The 14268-nt window shown below is 36.2% G+C and overlaps 2 protein-coding genes across 3 annotated transcripts; one reads left to right on the top strand and one right to left on the bottom strand.

The window, feature by feature from the left end:
- Window positions 1-3141: 3141 nt before the first annotated feature.
- On the top strand, window positions 3142-9208 carry LOC129893434 (enhanced ethylene response protein 5). The gene is made up of 9 exons (XM_055968963.1): window positions 3142-3435; window positions 3730-3866; window positions 3942-4035; window positions 4112-4476; window positions 4700-4787; window positions 7022-7098; window positions 7172-7246; window positions 8349-8454; window positions 8610-9208. The coding sequence occupies exons 1-9, from the start codon at window positions 3262-3264 to the stop codon at window positions 8739-8741; spliced, it is 1248 nt and encodes a 415-aa protein (XP_055824938.1). The 5' UTR covers window positions 3142-3261; the 3' UTR covers window positions 8742-9208.
- Window positions 9209-10510: 1302 nt separating this feature from the next.
- Window positions 10511-14102, bottom strand: LOC129893435 (protein HEAT STRESS TOLERANT DWD 1). Of its 2 annotated transcripts, none has more exons than XM_055968965.1 (12): window positions 13965-14102; window positions 13708-13865; window positions 13535-13613; window positions 13040-13213; window positions 12851-12949; window positions 12217-12385; window positions 12005-12111; window positions 11752-11891; window positions 11602-11674; window positions 11192-11307; window positions 10929-11046; window positions 10511-10844 (listed from the first exon to the last, which is right to left on the bottom strand). In XM_055968965.1, exons 1-12 carry the CDS (start codon window positions 14010-14012, stop codon window positions 10713-10715), a joined length of 1413 nt encoding a protein of 470 aa, XP_055824940.1. In that variant the 5' UTR covers window positions 14013-14102; the 3' UTR covers window positions 10511-10712. The 2 variants fall into 2 exon arrangements, with proteins under 2 accessions (XP_055824940.1, XP_055824939.1); XM_055968964.1 differs by having other exon boundaries at window positions 13708-13868; window positions 13965-14100.
- Between the last annotated feature and the right edge of the window lie 166 nt (window positions 14103-14268).

A 14268-nucleotide genomic window follows, 5' to 3' on the forward strand; every position in this document is an offset into this window, starting at 1 on the left:
AGAGAATTGAAAAGAGATATTTGAAATTCCATGGATGAAAGGTACCCATGAATGAAGTTCCTCATACATTGACCTTGATGATCCCTACATTGAAGAGAATGAAAGCTAGACCTTGAAAGAATCACTTGAATTACTTGAGCAAGAAGAAGACCTTGAGAGAAAACTTGGGAGAAAAGGTTTTGTAATTTTGGGAATTATGGAGAGACTAGAAGGGTTAGGAAACTTTAGGTTAGTTAATAAGTAGGAATCTAGCCTCAAAAATTATCCTCATTCATTAATGAAATATGGGAAATTGACCAAAATAACCCCAACTTAAACTGAATCCAAAATATAAAATAGACCATTACCACAGACTGTCAAGGTTACCATGGTTTGTGGTCCCTTTCATGGAGTTGGACTCGGTCTTCTGAAAAGGGTCCTTGCCCATCATGAGACCCACCACGGTTTATTAAGGGCAATACGGCTCATGGTGATCGTCCGTGAACAATGCCTAGAACTTAGGGAAAAGAGAAATATTTAGGACCCCCTTCACGGAGAACATGATGGTACGTGAAGTTCACCATGGCCTATAGTGAGGGTCATGTTGAGGAACCTGATGGGAGGTCCTGCAGGAATGGTCACCATGAAACCCACCATGGTTTGTGAAGGGCAACATGTCTCGTGGTGGTGTGATTGTGGTCCTCGCCTTGGAAATGTTTTGAGGGTCTCAGGAGAGGATTCACCACGGAGGGAACCACAGCTCGTGGTCCCTTTTATTATGGGACTGAGTTTCAAAACCTTGATCACAGTGTCACATCAAGAACCATGGTGAGGACTACAGCCTATGATGGCCTATGTGGTCATCACTTGGTGCCAAAAAGCTGCATTTTCTAGAATTTCATCTTTTGTTCCTCATTTTCTAACTTTCCAACTTCTAGGGTGTTACATTGGTTATGAAAGAATGACAAACCACTATTCTCATCAAGGACATTTACATATCTAGTCTCATGAATTATGCTAAAAAAATTGAAGGAGAGAAGCTTTAGGAAAGAAATGCAAGGGAGTCCAAGAGGGCTCGATATAAAGGTGAGTTTTCTCACAACAAATCCGGTAGTGGTAGTGGTCGTTTCTGACAGGATCAAAAATTTCAAGGCCAAGGTTCTTCAAACACTTTGTCTCCAAATTTTGAGAAGGACAAGGTGATAAATCCTAAGGCACAAGGAGGAGCTCCGGGTGGCCAAGTCATCCCTCCATGTAAGAAATATGGGAGAAACCATAGGGGATAGTGCTTAGTATGATTGGATGTTTTCTACTAGTGTGGAAAGACGGATCATCATGAAAAGGAGTGTACGAGTAGAGCTAGACCCCAGGTTCAAACTCAGGCTACCGGTCATCTAGATCAGCATGCTACTACTTCGGGTGGCGGTCAGTGCCAAAACAGATTTTATGCCCTTTAGACTCGTCAGGAGTTAGAGGATTCCCTTGATGTTGTGACTGGTATGTTGAAGGTCTTTAACTTTGATGTTTATGCATTATTAGATCTGGGTGCTACTCTATAATTCATTACTCCTTATCTTTCTATGAGATTCATTATTAGTCCCCAGATCTTTCTAGAGCTTTTTTTGGTCTATACGCCGATTGGTGATTCAGTTGTAGCTAAAAGAGTTTATAGAAATTGTCCAGTTTCAACTTTTCATAAAGTCACCTCGGTTTATCTTGTAAATATGACTGATTTTGATGTTATTCTTGGCATGGATTGACTTCATGCATGTTATGTCTCTATATGTTGTAGAGCCTGACAAGTTAAGTTTCTATTTCTTAATGAGCCAATCCTAGAATGGAAAGGTAGTAATTCCCTATTTAAGGATCAATTCATCTCATGCTTTAAATCTCAGAAAATAATTTCCAAAGGTTGCATATATCATCTCATTTGGGTTAGAGATACTAACTCTGAAACTCCTACTCTTGAGTCAGTTTCAATTGTTAATGAGTTTTTGAAAGTTTTCCCTGATGAATTGATAAGCATTCCTCCCGAAAGGGAAATAGACTTCGGTATCTATATCCTTTCTGATACTCAGCCTATCTTTATTCCTTATTACCGAATGGCCCCGACAGAATTGAAAGAGTTAAAGAATTAGTTGAAGGATTTATTAGATAAGGTTTTCATTAGACTGAGTATCGCTCAAGCACTTCAATGGCCTAAAGCCAAAAATGAATTGGAGGTCTTAAACTTTTGAATAATATATCGCACTTTTAAAAAAAATTGGAATTCTATTCTCCTCGGATATTTTTAAGATGCAAAGTTATTAATATATTTCATAAAAACTAAACTATTTTGAGATTCAAAGTTGTTTCTTTCTTTTTATATGAAAAACTTACTTTTTCTATAAATAGTATTTCCCGTTTCAATTTATTTGTCTGAAATGGACAATACAATTTTATTTTATTTTTTTAAAATATCTATAATAATTTTATTATTACTAAAAAATGAGGGCACAGAGCCACCCCTGCTTAACATCTTTAATTGCCTAGCACTCGTAAAGAGTTGCATGCTTTTCAAGATATATATATTTATTGATCGACATGAGACACACATGCAAAGCACGTATACTAAACTAGTATATATAAAATTAAAGATTCCTTTTTAAAAAGTTAGTTTTAAAAAAAAAAGTTAACATTGAGCATAAGAACTTTTATCTAGTATTATAAAAAAACTAATAATGATTCAAATCGAACCACAAAATAAAAATGAAAAAACTAGAGCAAATTAAAAGTTGAAAAATCTGATTATTATTAACTTGATTTGGTTTCTAAGTATAGAAATCTGACACCTTTAATTTGGTTTGATAAAGAAAAAAAATTAGATCACCCAGACCTATATATTTCTCTAGTTTTCACAAATTGTGATATTTTTATATTTATGAAAAATGTCCAAATAATAAGAACATTTGATAATTGGCTAGGAGGTAAATAAATTGTAAATAAATAATACAAGATTTGATAAAAAAAAAATAGTGTGAAAAGATTTCCACATACTAATATAAATATAAATTATGAGAGAATTTTTATAATATTTGATAGAAAATAATATTATTTTATACCCCTAATATTATTTGATATTGCAATGCTGACGAAAAGAGGGTAGTGGTTAATAATTTCTTAAAGCGGAGGATCGACAATAGAAAGAGGGCACTGTCATTCTTGTTGAGTCGAAGAAAGACATAAACCCCTTTTGGTGTGTGCTCAAAACTAAGCTTCAACTGTATTGGAATCAAAGAAGGAATGTCATCATCCTATTTAAGTATGGGAGAAGCTCACAGACGAATCACTGACTTCCTTAACCGCTTCTCCGACGCTGTTTCATCTCAAGACGCCAACTCTCTATGCCTTATCTTCTCTATCTCTTCAAACTCATCTTTTCTCCTTTCTCTATCAGATGCCCTCATCACCTTCCAGGTAACTTTCCTCTTTTAGACATTGGATTCAAAGCTGTACTAATTATATGATTGATGATTCCTTTTTCTGGGTAATTGGGATTCTCTGGATGAAATTGCACTCATTGTTTTGCTACTCATATTTCCTAGCAGGCTAAATTTCTCTTTTTTTGTTAGGGGACAACTGGCTACAGTAACATAGTCTGATATATGAATGAATGCTTTTGTAGATAGAAAAACCCCCTTAATTTGGGTAATTTGATCTTTATTTTTGTGATGAAAATACATTTATGTATGTATCTTGTTTCTAAAACAGGATGCTAGCAGAGTAATAGGACAAGCTGATAGATACTCTCAGTATGCAGATGTACTACTCCCTCTATTTCGTGCCTTACAAAGTTATCGACTCAAAAACTTGGTTGAATCTTACCAGGCATTTGAAAAAGCTGCCAAGTGAGTTTAGCTTACGCTCTCCTTTGCGCCCCTTCTCCCTTTACCCCTATCCCACTGATTTTGTCGAGATTGCAGTGCATTTACTCAAGAGTTCCGCAACTGGGAATCAGCTTGGGCTTTGGAAGCTCTTTATGTCATTGCCTATGAAACTAGAATTCTAGCGGAAAGGGTAAGAGCTACTCTTGTTATATTTGGAATATCAGAAGGTTTGTTGAGTTGACTCATGTGTGTTTTTGCATGTGTAGGCAGATAGAGAGTTGGCTTCTAATGGAAAAACACCTGAAAAGTTGAAAGGTGCTGGCTCATTTCTGATGAAAGTGTTTGGAGTCCTTGCTGGAAAAGGATCAAAACGTGTTGGAGCTTTGTATGTGACTTGCCAGCTTTTCAAGATTTATTTCAAGCTCGGAACAGTTCACTTGTGTAAAAGTGTTACAAGAAGCATTGAAACTGCCCGCATTTTTGATTTTGAGGAGTTTCCTCTTAGGGATAAGGTTACTTACATGTATTATACTGGACGGTTGGAGGTGTACAATGAAAATTTTTCTTCTGCTGATCATAAGCTATCATATGCTCTAAGCCATTGCAATCCTCGGAAAGAAAGAAATATAAGGTCTGTATAGGTTCCAGTTATATTTCGGGATTACGATGTTTCACTCATCAAAATAAATAATGGTAAAAAGATTATTAGATGAATATCCTGCAACAATATGGATTTTCTGCAATAAATGCTGGATTTACATTTAAGGAGTGACTTTTCTTTTTCAAAAAGCAAACCAGACACTATTATTGACTGCGTTGATTTCATCTCATTGATATTATGCTTTTATTTTCAGGATGATACTAAAATATCTGATACCTGTGAAGCTCTCAATCGGCATCTTACCTAAAACTTTGCTTTTGGAGAAGTACAATTTGACTGAGGTGTTGCACGTATTCTGATTCATATTTAATTCACTCAGCTTGAAATATTGACATTTTTTTAAAATAGTCTAATAGCATGCATTTACTTCACTATAGTTAGTGTAAAGGAGGTATGGCTGCTGATTTCTGCTTTCAGTTGAACACCACTGAGATTCTTTTGCTGTTGAAATGGAACATTAAAATATTGAAGTTTCATACATCCCAAGGATTTCATGAAAGGGTTTTCCGCTATTAAGTTTAAGTGCTACACATAAAACTCTGTTTTCTTCTTTTAACTTTCAGACTCTTTAACATTCGAAGTTAATTCATTCAAGTTGCTGAGTTTACTTATAAAAGAAATCCATTAAAGTTGCTGATGTAGCTTACTAGAGCTGCATATTCCATTTCTAAAGGTCTAAAAGGATTAATTATCTGCATTCTCCATCATCTCCTCATTTCTATTATCTTGCTTCCTTAATATGGTCTCAACTCCTCACAACAACCTTATTCATCATTTTACTGTTTTAATATCCTTTAGTGCTTAAACATGCAATGATGCAAAGAAAACAAGTACCATGCACCCTTTCTATGGATAAGTAAGAGGTGCCATTTACTTATAACACCGAAAAGCTGCTACTGGTTAACAGCTTGGTTAGCCTATTAGTCGACTACTAGGATTTTTTTAGGCTTTTATTTAGCAGTCAAGACCTATCTATTCAGGTCTAGTTACTCTTCTAGCTTTCTGTAGCGGCATTACTATAAAATGAACTGGCTCGCAAGTTGGCCCGAATGCCATCATCATGAAACAAAATTACTTTAAAATGGAACTGGCCGGAGATATGCATTTAGTGCTGTTCAGGATCAATTGACAAGATATATTCAATTATATAAGTTTTGTGACTTACATTTCCCATGGCCTACCAATATTTTTATTCCATTTCCCATGGCAAATATGTTAATACCGATGCTTGGCTGATTTAACCTTTTTATGTGGAAATTCTCCTTAATGTTTTTATGACATTTGACAATATTTTATAAGTTGTAGCTTCTACTGTCACAAATTTCAAGAGTCAGAATCAGTTTCACTTTCATCTATTAAGTAAAGTTCTCCTTTTAAATAAAGTTCAGCCTAGAATGCATCAACAAAATTGACACTCTTAGACGGATGGTTTCTAGGAAGAAAGTGTCTGCAGTGTGGCATACCAACTATTTGGCGTGTAAAACGTTGTTTTTTCCTTTTCTATCCGTCCTTTTTTTAAAAAAAAAAATGGCGGAATTCGGCGAGTTTGCTCGCACATCGATTATTTCATTGGGTACTAGCTACCTCCCACCTGAACAAGTACTGGATAACTCTGCCTGCAAGGCTTAGGCAGAAGACCGAAAGAAATCACCTAGTGTTAATTTGTCTCTTCTTAATTTGAACCCTGATCTCAAAGGTTTTCACCCACTTAATTGACTGCTAGGACACACCTTTGAATGCAAATTATTCTTCCGTCTTTTTTTTAAAACAATTTTCTTGATGATGTTAATTCTTTTTCCCCTTTTTCCTATTCTTTATTTTTCCCCCATTTTGTCTGTTCCTTATTGACATACTTGTCTACCTTCAGTAGTATTTATTCTCTTGCGTTGTTTGTTCCTGGATTCTCTGACATGAACCAATTTTACCCCATGTCATACTCTCTTACTTGGAGGTCATCCTTGGAAAGTTAAAGGAATCGTTGACATTCTACTATTACGTCAGCTCTGTTTCTGGTTTAGAAAGACCTCAACACTGCTCTATGAGAAGCACCTGGGTCCTCTTTCTTCTATTAAAACAAATTATTGTTCTGTTCTATTCAACTTATTTTTGAAAAATTAAAGGATGTTTGGTCCCATATGTGAAGTTCATTGTGCCCTTAACCTCCTTTCTTTCTTCCTTTTATGGATTTTTTTTGAGAACTGTGTTCTAAAGCTAGCGATTCATCTGAAGAGGGTAAATTCTTTAAGTTTTTCCAATGTAGAAGATCAATGTATTCAAACTATAAAATCTAAGCTTCCTATTCAAAATAGATGAAGAGGAAACAGTTGTTCTGTTTGATGATTTGGTGGCAATCTTGGCAAATACCATATAGTCTTCTGGTGTTTAAATGCAAGGAGGTGCATGCTCTATGAATTGAATGTGTGATTGTTTACTTTATGATGATTAGATGTAGAAAACAATAGTTTCATGCTCTGCAATCTCACTCTCCTTTTCCTCTTTGAATTTATTTTTACAGTACAACAACATTGTGCTTGCTCTTAGAAGGGGGGATCTACGACTTCTTCAACATGCTCTGCAGGAACATGAAGACCAGTATGTATATATTTCCTTTATATATGAGCTGCATTAGATTTGCATAGCCTAATAAAACTCCTATTATTACCAGGTTCTTAAGATCTGGCGTTTATCTTGTCCTGGAGAAGCTAGAGCTCCAAGTTTACCAGAGGTTACTAAAGAAGATGTAAGTCATACTTCTGTTTTTGGGTGAAAACACACGTGACCCCCTCAACTTGCCAAATATTTTCATTAAGACACCTTATCTTGAGGTACGACCTATTGACCACTTGACGTCAGTAAAAGATGTACCGATTACGCACGCTGCTAACATGCACAATGTGTCTGAATTAACTGGATCAGAAAATAAACATTGTTGTGTGGAGACTGAATCCTTTTTCCTACTTTTTTAGAAAATCCGACAATATTTTCCCCGTGGGACTCAGCCAGATCTTCTTCAGGTTGTGGGTCAGTTTAAATGGAGGTACTTTGCTTTTTGAGAATAAAAGTTTGATCTGGGTTTAGAATGAACATTGTGAGAAGTGAGGTTACTACAGGGTCTGTGAGTGAATTAAGAACAGTTTTTTTTTTTGGAGCTAAGTAATTTTTTGGGTGGAGAGAGGAAACAGAGGATGAAGCTGAAAACGTTTTCTGGAGTTAGGTGTGTTCCGTCAACTACTACTACTTGGATAACTATTAACAGAACTTGCTAAAAGGTGGATGCAATTTTGAAAGCAAAAGTATCAAACAAGTTTAACAGCGAACAGTTCATTACTGAGGTAAAAACATTGGGAACTAATCTTGAGAACTTTTGATAACTAAGTTCTGGTCCGGGAGGGATAATATCAACCACTTGACTAATTTTCTAAGAACTCAAGTTTGACTTCAGAACTGATTTTGAGAACTCAAGTCACAGTAATGGGCGTGTTCGTAAAATTGGCTATTTGTTGTTGAAGATGATGGTGGTTATGGTGGTAGTGAAATGAAGAAGACGACCATAGGGGGAGGAGGGGAAAGTTGACTGATCAGATACATTTTTTGGTATTTTCCCCGCATCATTCATTGATTTGTCTCATCTTTGTGAGAGATTGTCATTTAAGGATCTAATAGGCACATTTTAGCTCGAGTTCAAGTGTTCAATAGGTACGTACAACCTCCTCAGTTCAAGTGTCTAAATGAAAAAAAATTGGCGAGTTTGAGGAGTTGTTGATGTATTCAGCGTTTCTTTTTTATTGTTTCTTTCTAATTGTCTTTTGAGTATTAAAATCACTGTATTATTGATTATACAGCTATATTATCCAGAAGCAGAAAGATCAGAATAAAGCTCACCAAATCAAGTTAGACTTAATTGTTAGAGCTCTAAAATGGCTTGAAATTGATATGGATGTTGAAGAGGTAAGCTTTTTGTCTCTTTTAGTCTGGTTGGTTCAAGTCTTCATATTCCTCTTTCAACTGGCGTCTTCCATTACACCCAAAAAAAGGAGGAAAAAAACAAGGCTTCTTCCTTTACTTTCTCCTACATAACTGGAGCTTTCTATGCTTTATTGCAGGTGGAGTGCATCATGTCCATTTTGATATATAAGAACCTGGTCAAAGGTTACTTTGCTCACAAAAGCAAAGTTGTAGTTTTAAGCAAGCAAGACCCTTTCCCCAGATTGACAGGCAAAGCAGTTAACTCATAAGAATGAGGCTGGACCACAGTATCTGTACAACTATGTTCTTAATGGACTGGCAGATAACCGATCTGGGTAATGATGCTGTAGCTGGCTCCCCATGGTTATGTTCAGCTCTCTCCAGTTGCATGATGCTGTGACACAAGTATGATGATAGCGGGGACTGCTTCTACCTGATTGATACTGAACTCTGATTGGCAAAATGGATGTAATGCAATTTTACTGTTTATTTATTTTGACAACAAAGTTCAGTGGTGACTCCCCATGGGAATGACGCTGTAGCTGGCTCCCCAGATTGATTTAGACAATCTGGACGTTGGTTATTGTACTAGACGTACTAGAGTGAGTGTATGCTGTGTGGGAAGACTACTTCAACTAACAATCATTTTTGTTGATCCAAAGTGTAGGGTGAGCTTGTCTGCTAGGTGTCCTAACCCATGATATTGCAATAATAAACGCTCATCTGGTTTCACATATATGAATCAGGTCCTGCACCATGTCATCCACTCCACAATATGTTAATGTCTCAATTCCAAATCAAACTGGTTGAAGTTAGCTTTATCATAATTGAATGAGACTTTGGACATTGTCAAACTCGACAACGTCCCAACTCCAGAATAACCCGGAAACCCTTGTATTTGGCTTTATTTGTAAGTTGGATCCTTATACTTTCGAGTTTACCAATTGAACCCTTCAACTTTTCAAAACATAATATTTTAAACCTCTCTGACCATGGATCGAACTTATATGATATTAACATTGCTGAGGTGGAAAAATATGTCATTACATGCACAAGTGAGTTTAAAATATTTTACATTAAAAAATATTAAAATTAAAAAAAAAAACTGAATTGTAATTAAGAAAAAATAAAGAGAAAGAACCTTTCTTCTTCTGGCCTTAACCTCTTATCCCCTTGCCCTCCCAACCCCCAACCCCACCCCCACCCACCCACCCTAACTATCTTCTTTTCAGCCCATTTTTTTCTTCTACGGATCCACCCATCATGCCCCCCCCACCCACCCACCCCCACCCCCTTTTTCTTCTTAACATCACCCCTGTCCCCCAGCCAAACCTTTTATCCCCATCTCTAAATGCTTTCTCAAAAAAAATTCTGTTTTAATGCAAATCAATACCTTCCCTGGCCATTTTTTTCATTCTGCCACATTTTCATCCTCAAAATTTTAATTTTGTGAATATCTTTTGAATCTTGTATGTGTAATGTGAAGGGTGATATTGGATATTGAAAAATTAAAAAAATCCTTTGATAAGTTTGAGAAAACTTGGAGAACAATAAATGAGTTTTGTTAATTTATGAAATTAATTTAAAATTGTGATGAGGGTTTGTGTTTTTGAACTTGTAATGTAAAATTCAAGTCAAATAGACAAGAATTTGATCTATTTAACATGAATTTGGCTTTCAATTTGAGAGCAAATATAAAGAACATAATGTATGTAGTACACACATTGGATGAGAAATGGGTTTAAAATAGTGTTTCAGTGAGTTTAAAAGTTTACTTGACAAAATCGCAAGTATTAGAGTCCAACTAACAAACGAAGGCAAGCATAAGAGTCTCCAGAGTTATTCCGCCTTATGGATTCTTACTCTCTTCTATTTAACTGGATTAGTGGATTCGTTTATTTTTAAGTCCTATATAATTTATTTATTTATTTTGAAGAAGATGATTCTTATATCTCTTCTATTTAATTGGATTCATTTCTTTTGAAGAACTAAATAATTTGCTTAAAAATAAACAAAAGAGGGTGTGGCAAGCGTTGAATTGGGAAACAGAGAAGAAAGTTCACATTTCAAACAATGCAATGTGTTGATTTTTATGTGTTGCTATAGCTCAAGGATCCATACATAGAAACTGGGACAAATTGCTGCAACTCTGCCACAATATAGCACAAAAGCAACAGTACAAATGCCATCACACAGAGGAGAGGTACTTCAAAAATGAAAACTATTAACTTAATAAACTATCATGCAACATTTGCAGGAATTGCATTTTCAATGTTCGATGGCATCAGTATGTTAAATCCATCTGCCGCAGTGGATACAACCATTCCTGGGATCTGAGAATGCCAGTGAAGTTCTTTCAAATCTTTCTGACCCTGTTAGCAGTGCAAGAGCAATGTCATAAGAATATCCTTAAAGCAGATAAATGTTGCTACTCAACAGACAAATAGAAGTTTAACCTGATGAACGAAGAGAAGTTGTGGGGGCAAATCTGTTGGGGCATTGACTTGCTCTTTCATTTTACTTTTGAACTCTGACTCCTCTTCTTCATCTCTCTCCAAAGAAAGGTCCCAGATTCTGATAAATTGAGAAGGATTAAAAGTTAAAACACACCAGGTGATACACACAGATAGACACATCCAAACTAATCACAGGAAGAGATGTGGAAAGAGAGCTAAATCTGTTCCACATTCCCATTAGAGTTGTCTCAGAAGGCTCTTACGTTAGCTGATTATCTGACGATGAAACAGCCACTGTTGAGGCTTCATGAGGACTCCATTCAATAGAAGTGATGGGATGTTTGTGATATTCAAAGTGTGCCACTACGGAGTCTCCTTCCTGTCAAAGTGAACAAGAGAATAAGGAGTCGCTCTTTCACTTGTATTGGCAAATTAACAAGACGCCACCTATAAACTGGTTCTCTCTTTTCTCCTTAATTCACACTTCCTTTATGACGAAACCTCAGCTACTGGGTTGACAGTAAGAAGATGAAGTCCTACTGGCCTCATCCACACTTCCTAACCCTTTCCAAGCAGTTAAATTTTAATCGGACAATCAAAATCGAGAGAGTATAGGAAAATCATGAAGTTACTAATGTTTGTGTCAAGAATTTAGTCACTATTAGTAGAATACCTTGACCATTCTAAGATCTTGAATAGAAAATGTTCCATCATCACTTCCTGATGCAAGCATACAGCTTGCCAACCTGGTGAAAAAGCAATAGCATGACAATATAGCCATAACTATAGATGTGGAAAGTAACACAACAGGAAAGTCCAATACTTGTTCCATGATATCACATTGACATCTGCTTTGTGCGCCGTTATAGTTGCAGCAAGAGGGTTGTCCATACGGGTGTCCCATATTATAATATTTCTATCAACCGAGCAAGAAGCAAATACAGTAGGTTCTGTAGGGCTCCACTGTATCAGAGGAAATTAGAAAGATACTTCAGAATTTAGCAAAAATAATGAGATACAAGATTAAAGAAGCCTCCCATAACTGAAAGTGAAGTTAGCTGGTCCTATATGAACACCTGGAGATCTTCAACACTTGCAGTATGTCCATTAAAAGAATTAGCACCAACATTCCATGTTGCATTACATGTTGGCTCCCACAAATGGATACAATTCTTGCAGTCACCTGCAGAGACAAGTAACAGCATCTAATGTTAGAAAAATTTATGACCATAGCATATCATTAACGAATGTAATTATGTGCAAAGAAAATAGGATTACTATGCCATACCTGAAACAAGCTTCCCGGGAACAAGAGGACTCCAGTCTATAGCATAGCCTTCATCTTTATGTCCGCCAAACTTAAATAAGGGTGCTTGATTAGAGACTGCAGAAGCCCCATGGCTAAGATCACTCTCTGATTCTGCCAAAGCATTTATATGCGAGCTAAAATCCCAAACCTGCCAGTGCAATAAACCTTATTTAAGAGAGAAGCAATCATACTAGTGATTGGATGTATTAAACTTGACATGCAGTGGAACATACTTTACTTCTTAAGAATATAATCTTGGTAACTATAACAGTCAACAAGAATTGGTATACAAATCTCATGTTTGAGAGGTATTGTATTTAAATTTGTTTCTTCTTTGTCAAGGGAGGGTGTCCTGTCTACCAGATCATCGAAAACAAACTATATAACTCAGAAGAACTTAATCAAACATGGGAATATACCATTTTGAAGTTTTAGAATGTATCTCACATTTTCTCTAGTTTTTAAAAAATGTTTCATGTGTTTGCAACATGATTACCATAGAACGATGACAAACAGTTTAAAAACTAACATAATTACTTCAAACAGATTAAAGAATTGTATTATCAATGGCTTACAAATTCAATTATTGAATTATTATTAGGCAGAGTCTGACCTGAACATGACCAGTATCACCCCAAGAAGCAACTATATGTGGGTTGTGCGTCATAGCACGTATGCGATTAACACATCCTTCGTGAAACACCTTGCGTAACTGTAGAATTTTGAAACAGAAGTTTTAGCAGGAAAATGTCATCATATGCGGCGATAGTAAACTATATAGATGGTGTTAAAAATAAAGTACCTGCAATACAGGTGTCCCCGATCCAGCTTCCTCTTCTTCTTCATCACTGTCACTGCTGTCGCTGCCCATATCAGAGTTTTCATCACCTGTCTTGTCTGGCACCAATTCCCGCCTTTTCCCAGATACATTAGATAACTTAAATATACCAATCGAGTTCCAAGAACTTTTCTCTGCCTGTAAGAATGGGAGAAGCATGTTTCAGAAGCTTAAATCATCTCTAACTCAAATGGTGCAAGAAAATTTGGTTTTTCATTTCCCCCCGTAATAATAAAAGAAAGGAATTTTATACTATACAAGGAGAAACACTAGCATTGGCAACCAAATATGTCAAAACACATTAAAACAACGTAAGGGAGAACAGAAATTAAAACAGAAAGGATTTTCTGCAATCTACAGAAAAATACTTTTGCTTGTCATGAAAAGTTTCTGAACGTTAGAAATGATCCTCTTTCTCATAGTATAGAAGAAGCTAAATTCCTGCAGTTCTTGGCTTACCTGTGTTCCTGCTACACAGTACACAGTATGTGGAAACTCAGTCCGCACCAAGCCGAGTGAGTCACGCAACACATCAAAACTGCAGAGAAATTCAAAAAAAGTTTTAACGAAGTCAAGTGATCAATTCTTTATTTTGTATTTCAACCAATTCGAAACCCCCACGAAGAAAATACCTCAAGCAGGGCCAGCCAATGTGGAAGGCATGAAGAGAATTGTAAGCAGAAGCGTCACACTGAAGCTCTTCTCCTTCCTCTAATTTGTCTACTCCTGGTTGCCATACCTTCGCTGGCAATGATGGAACTGAATCCGAGGATCCTTCTCCCTTCTTTGCCTGCTTTATAATTTTGTTTTTTCATCTTTAAATTTATACTCTCATGTGACAAATTGATTGCAAAACAAGAACACAAATTTTCAGAGAAAAAAATCGCACCTTGTTCTTCCTTTTAGCCTTTTTAGGGTTCTTTAAGCTCCGAACCATCTTGGGATTACAGGATGGAACTAATAACAAGAAGACGAAGACAGAAGGTGAACCAGAGACTCCACTGCAAGGGTTTTACAAATAGGGTTTTGTATCTGCAATATATACATATATATTTCCCCATTTTCTTCGAATCTGAGAATTGGGCTCCAAAGGTACGAGTTTGGTCGGGCTTTGGGCTGTTTGGGTCGCTTGTAACTTCAGACTATAAAAAAATAAATTTTAATACATAACTTATTTTATTATATTCTTTAAA

This window comes from Solanum dulcamara, chromosome 6 (assembly GCF_947179165.1).
Source record: "Solanum dulcamara chromosome 6, daSolDulc1.2, whole genome shotgun sequence".
Classification (NCBI taxonomy): Eukaryota; Viridiplantae; Streptophyta; class Magnoliopsida; order Solanales; family Solanaceae; genus Solanum; species Solanum dulcamara.

Bases quoted from the DNA above. Each gene is read 5' to 3' on its own strand.
- LOC129893434 (XM_055968963.1), top strand. From the start codon at position 3,262: ATGTCATCATCCTATTTAAGTATGGGAGAAGCTCACAGACGAATCACT. The intron at 4,036-4,111 runs GTAAGAGCTACT...TTGCATGTGTAG, and splicing joins CTAGAATTCTAGCGGAAAGG to GCAGATAGAGAGTTGGCTTC. The intron at 7,099-7,171 runs GTATGTATATAT...TATTATTACCAG, and splicing joins CTGCAGGAACATGAAGACCA to GTTCTTAAGATCTGGCGTTT.
- LOC129893435 (XM_055968964.1), bottom strand. From the start codon at position 14,012: ATGGTTCGGAGCTTAAAGAACCCTAAAAAGGCTAAAAGGAAGAACAAG. The intron at 13,614-13,707 runs GTATTTTCTTCG...ATTTCTCTGCAG, and splicing joins ATTGGCTGGCCCTGCTTGAG to TTTTGATGTGTTGCGTGACT. The intron at 11,892-12,004 runs GTGTTCATATAG...CCTCTGATACAG, and splicing joins CAAGTGTTGAAGATCTCCAG to TGGAGCCCTACAGAACCTAC.